The following is a 6,000-nucleotide window of genomic DNA, read 5'->3' on the forward strand; positions in this document are numbered from 1 at the left end:
TATATATGAAACAGTTTTGCTTAAAAGGCTAAATTTTTTCTTAAAAATGTTTTTAGCATCTTCCATAAAACAACCACCAGTGTGTGATACAATAACAAATGTATGAAGTGTAAAAAAGCATATTAATTCTGTTGTGAGCAGTCCAGAAAATGCAGTTACAACATGCAATAATGGCTAGAAATACTTATGGTGCATACATTACACACGGGACGACTGTCAGTGATAACAAGATCACTGAATGATCTCCCGAGTGTGCTGGATGATTGATATCGATCATCCAGCACACCACCAACGATAGCCAACGACCCGCGATCCCTATAGCAACCTGGTCGATATCGACCAGGTTGGCCTACATGCACGGACGATGGACGATATCGTTATTGTCCATACGTGCCCGCACATCGCAGGTCGTTGGTGGGTTGGAAGGGACCAAAAAATGCACGATATGAACGATATTGTTATCGTTCATATTGAGCATTTTAATCATCCCGTGTGTACGTACCATAAATCAATGATCATACAGCAGAATGTTCCATACAATCACTTCCTTTTTAAACAGGCCATGATTGAAAAAAAAAAAAAAAACAGTTAAAACTGCCTAAAGCTTCCTCAAGGATGTTAGAGAGTATAGATTTTGACTAGAACTGTGAGTTAAGTCACCAACTTTTGTCAGTCATTCTTCCACTTTATTAGTACAGAATTATATGTAAATTTGTAAATTATTCAACAGGTATAAAGTATCTATCCTGCAGGAAGATTCTAAAAAGAAAAACAATTTTGCATCCATTGAAGTTAAGAACTGTACTAACGATCTTTCTATCCAACGACATGTAAAGCTCCAGTACTAGACTTCCCCCTGAAGAAGACTGACAGCTTATAGAAGCCTGAACAAAAGGTGTTGAAACCTTGGGCTTTGCTATTCTGACACTTTTCCTGGTGAGTCTCCCTCATATTTCTAGATACTTAGGACATTTTGGACAGTCTCCTTGAAATGAGATCCTCCTCAAACGCTTTCAGAGAAGCTTCACATATTTTATTTTAATGTGTGGGCTATATATAAGCTCTTTTGTGACAACAATAAGAAGGAAAGACTTTTTTAAGATAAGTCTATTATATGTTCACACTTATGGTGCGTACACACGGTACGATCAGTAAGTGATAACGATATCGCTGACTGATCGTCCTGCACCTTCCCAGTGTGTGCTGGATGATCATCATCATTCATCCAGCATACCACCAACGACCCGCGATCAACCCTATGTAACCTGGTCGATATCAACCAGGTTGGCCTGCATGCACGGGCAATGGTTGATATCGTTATCGACCATACGTGCCCTCGCATCGCTGGTCATTGGGCACCAAAAAAATTAAACGATCTGAACGATAATGATATGGTCAATATCCTCCATATCATGCATTTTTATCATACTGTGTGTACGCACCTTTAGAATGCAGGTAACTGCAGCACTATATAAGTTGATATTTTGTACACTATAACTACACGAATAGATGTTATGTATCTTTTTTTGCTTACAGACACACTAATCCTCTGCTCCAAAACAGAGGCGGCACTTGAACTGAGCTGCCGGTTTGTTAACAGAGAGGAGTGCTCCCTTGATATATCATGATAATCTCTCCCATTGTATATTTACACTGAGTAGTCAATTTATACAAATATATTATCATACACAGACACATCTTAAAACTTATAGGCCAACACAGACAGGCTAAAAAAAAAAACAGAAATGCAGCACAACTCACATCAGCACAATATATTAAAGACCATGTTGTAACATTCACTTGAATCCTAAAAGATTTCTTAATACCATACAAAACTAGTGAAATAAAAACTGGATGGCCACGGCAAACACACGTTAGGTTGACATAATGAGATTAGAAAATAAATAGCACAAAAGACACCTATCTAAAACTAGACGTTATGAAGATCATAATCATCCGTTTAAAGCTAAAGAATATTTCATCAACATGCTGAATTAAATGTAAAAAGTACCATCTCACGTACAGTGCCGATCACCATGGCAACACCATGATACAGACTTGACTTTTTAACTACCGGTAGCAACAACTTAGTACACAGGAAGGAGGAGGAGGAGAAGGATGATGATGATGATGGATGGAGCTCTCTCTCCTCTCTGTATGAGTCTCTGAGAGTGACAGCTGCTGTCCTGACACCCTGCTCGGGGTAATGACTGACCATCAGGATATGAGAAATAATGACCCCGTGCAGTGCAGTGACCCAGAGGTGCCCGAGCAGCTCCTCACATCATCCTTACACTGAGCAGCAGCCGGTCAGCGCCCAGATAAGGGGGACTTCCCTTTCGATCACAGATACCCCGAACCCCGGTACTCACTCATGGCTGGGGCGAAGGTTACTCCCGGTGACCGGGCGCTTGGTTGTTCTCAGTCTCCTCAGTTCTGTGGGGCTCCCGGACACCCGGGTAATGCGCTGCCGCAGCCGGACATCCCCGACTCTCCCGTTGTCTTCCGGTCCGCCCGACTCTCCTCTCTGCTGCTGGGGACCAACTTCCGCATCTCACGGAAGGAACACTCCGCCCAGTTTCGTCACCGTCACGCCCACTGCCCAGTGAGTCTCTCTTCTCATTGGCTGCGGTTGCACGACTGCTGTGGGAGGCGGAGCCGTTCAGCCGGGATAACGTGAGGGAGAGAATGCTGTGATTGCAGGTGCGACGTCATCAGCACGGGACGTGTGGGCACAGTGCAGTCAGTCATTGCTATTAATAGCAGAATGGGCTTAATCCTATTGTCCCTGAAGGAGTGCGTGTGGACATTAATCTCATAACAACAAATATGATAGTAATGCTACTTTAAATGGTTGGGTGTCATTAGTCTCTGCCTGATCCCAGTCTATACATTACTTAAGGTGTGGATTAGAATTGGGAAATAACAAAACATTACTCATGGCTATTCATTGAGATAATATATCTGTTAACTAGTAAGAACCAAAAAATGTGTTTGATGTTTTTACTAAGGTCATGTTTAAGTGTAGGAGGTAAAATATGAGATATGGTAAGAACTTACCCTTGTTATCTCTATTTCTACGAAGTCCATAGGGTTCCACAGGATACCTTGGGGTATAGGTGTGACGTCAGTCGCAGGGCACCAAAGAGTTAAGCTTTCAGCCTCCCAGGATGCACTAGGTCCCCCTCCTATACCCCGCCCCCGGGCCAAGGCACCTCAGTTAGTTACCAAGCCCTAGGCCGGAGGAGGAGAAGGAAGAGAGAGAACAAAGATCTGGACACATACAAGAATCACATTCTCACCAGAGGGAGACGGAAAACCGGTGACCAGAGCAAAGCCCATCTGCAGCACAGGTGCGACAGGGCGGGAGTCCTGTGGAACCCTATGGACTTCGTAGAAATAGAGATAACAAGGGTAAGTTCTTACCATATCTCATATTTTCTACTTCAGGGTCCATAGGGTATCCACAGGATACCTTGGGGATGTCCCAAAGCAGTATCCTTTAAGGGTGGGGACGCTCCTGTGCAGAAAGGAGAATCCGCCGCCCGAAGGAAGCATCCTGAGAGGCGAAGGTGTTAAACCTGTAATACCTCACGAAGGTATGGACAGAAGACCACGTAGCAGCCTTGCAGATCTGAACTGCCGAGGCACCACGTCGAGCTGCCCACGAAGGACCCACAGACCTAGTGGAATGAGCCTTCAGAGAAGGAGGGACCGGTAGGCCTTCATGAAGATAAGCTTCAGAAATAGCCATACGGATCCAGGCTGCCAAAGTTTGCTTTGAAGCAGGCCAACCCTTTTTACAGAAGCCATAGAGGACAACAAAGCGTCCGACTTCCTAAACGAAGAAGTGCGGTCAACATAAGTCCTTAAGGCCCGCACAACATCCAAAGAGGCCTCACCCACGGAAAGACCCGGTGAGTTAAAGGCCGGAACAACTATTTCCTCGTTAACATGAAACTGGGAAACAACTTTGGGAAGAAATTCGGGCAGAGTGCGGAGCACTGCCCTGTTCCCATGAAAAACCAAGAAAGGGGGTCTACAAGAAAGAGCCCCTAACTCAGAAACACGTCTGGCCGAAGCAACGGCCAGAAGGAAAACAGTCTTAGCTGTTAGCCATTTAAGATCCACTGAGCCCAGTGGTTCAAACGGCGGTCCTTGGAGAGCCCTCAGGACCACAGCCAAATCCCAAGGCGCCACAGGTGGAACAAAGGGCGGCTGAATACGGAGAACACCTTGCATAAAGGTGCGCACATCCGGGATTGTAGCAATCCTACTGTGAAACCAGACAGATAGAGCCGAAACCTGTACCTTCAAAGAAGCAAGGCGAAGCCCATGATCTAGTCCCGCTTGCAGGAAGGCGAGAATCCGAGACAGACGAAACTCCCGCGGTGCATAACCTCTCGGTCGACACCACTGGAAGAACGTATGCCACACGCGATGGTATATCCTCGCGGAAGACGGTTTCCGAGCTCGTAACATGGTACGCACCACAGAGCTGGAAAACCCCCGGGACCTCAGCATGGCCGTCTCAACAGCCACGCCGCCAAAGACAGCCGAGTCAGGTCCGGGTGAAGACAAGGACCCTGTGACAGAAGGTCCGGTCGTAGCGGCAACCGCAGAGGACTGTCCACGGACAGACCCTGGAGGTCTGAGAACCAGTGCCGTCTGGGCCACGCGGGAGCTATCAACAGGAGCGTCCCTCCTTCCTGTTTGAATTTCCGGATAACCCGTGGAAGGGAGACCGGAGGGAACAGGTATGCGAACCTGAACGTCCACCGGACGGACAGAGCATCCACCAGAGACGCCCCTTCGTCTCTTGTGCGAGACCCGTACACCGGCAACTTGTTGTTGTGCCGGGACGCCATGAGGTCGATTTCTGGAAGACCCCACCTGTCCACCAGTAGTTGAAAAACGTCCGGGTGCAGGGACCATTCCCCTGGATGAACGTCCTGGCGACTTAGAAAGTCCGCCTCCCAATTTAGCACTCCCGGGATGAAGACCGCTGATATGGCCGGAAGATTGCGCTCCGCCCAAACCAGGATCCGAGAGACCTCTACGAGAGCCGCCCGACTGCGAGTTCCTCCTTGCCTGTTTATGTAGGCCACGGTGGTAGCATTGTCCGACTGGACCTGCACCGGGTGACCCTGGAGAAACCGCTGTGCCTGCAGGAGAGCATTGAAGACCGCACGGAGTTCCAAGATAGTTATTGGAAGCTCCGCTTCTGTCGGCATCCACCTGCCCTGGAACAAGTGTGGACCCGAAACTGCTCCCCAGCCCCGAAGACTGGCGTCCGTTGTCAACAGGACCCAATTTGGAACCCAGAACGGACGTCCCTTGTTGAGGTGGGTCGTCTTTACCCACCACGCAAGGGACAGGCGAACCTCCGGGGTGAGCACAATCGTCTGGAACTTCAGAGACTGAGGCAGCCCGTTCCACTTGGACAGGATCAGGTGCTGCAGAGGTCTGGAGTGAAACTGGGCGTATTCCACCATGTCGAACACCGACACCATGGAGCCCAGTAACCTCATCGCCGAGTGTAAGGACACCCGGCGGCTGTGCAGACAACTGCGCACCCTTGACTGTAAAGCAGAGATCTTGTCCTCTGTCACGAAGATCCTTTGCTGTCCCGAGTCCAATAAGGCTCCAAGATGCAGAATCCTCCGAGACGGGATTAGAGTGGACTTCTGCCAGTTGATTAGTCAGCCGTGCCGTTGCAGCAGTGCAATGGTCAGGTCCAAGTGGTGTAACAGGAGCTCTGGAGATCCTGCCACCAATAACAGGTCGTCCAAATACGGCAACATGCGGACTCCTTACAGCCGCAGAGAAGCCGCCATGACCGCCATCACCTTGGTGAAAACACGTGGTGCTGTCGCCAGGCCAAAAGGTAACGCCCGAAACTGGAAGTGGTCGCTGCGGATTGCAAACCGAAGGAACTCTTGATGGCGCAAAAGAATAGGGACATGCAGGTAAGCGTCCTGTATGTCCAATGACACCATG

The 6,000-nt window shown here is 48.4% G+C and overlaps 1 protein-coding gene across 2 annotated transcripts in view; it reads right to left on the bottom strand.

Moving 5' to 3' along the window:
• Positions 1 to 2,596, bottom strand: part of USP6NL (USP6 N-terminal like) — a 241,838-nt gene extending 239,242 nt beyond the window's left edge. Inside the window, exon 1 of one of the 2 annotated variants that reach the window (XM_088468752.1) lies at positions 2,373 to 2,596. Coding sequence is in view for 1 of the 2 variants with exons in the window: in XM_088468751.1 (XP_088324877.1) it covers positions 2,373 to 2,376 (4 nt within the window). In the remaining variant the exon portion in view is untranslated. The remainder of the gene's footprint in view (positions 1 to 2,372) is intronic. The other variant, XM_088468751.1, reaches the window with a different exon arrangement.
• Between the last annotated feature and the right edge of the window lie 3,404 nt (positions 2,597 to 6,000).

Source organism: Taudactylus pleione, unplaced genomic scaffold, assembly GCF_031769625.1.
Source record: "Taudactylus pleione unplaced genomic scaffold, aTauple2 ptg000086l, whole genome shotgun sequence".
NCBI classification, from domain to species: domain Eukaryota; kingdom Metazoa; phylum Chordata; class Amphibia; order Anura; family Myobatrachidae; genus Taudactylus; species Taudactylus pleione.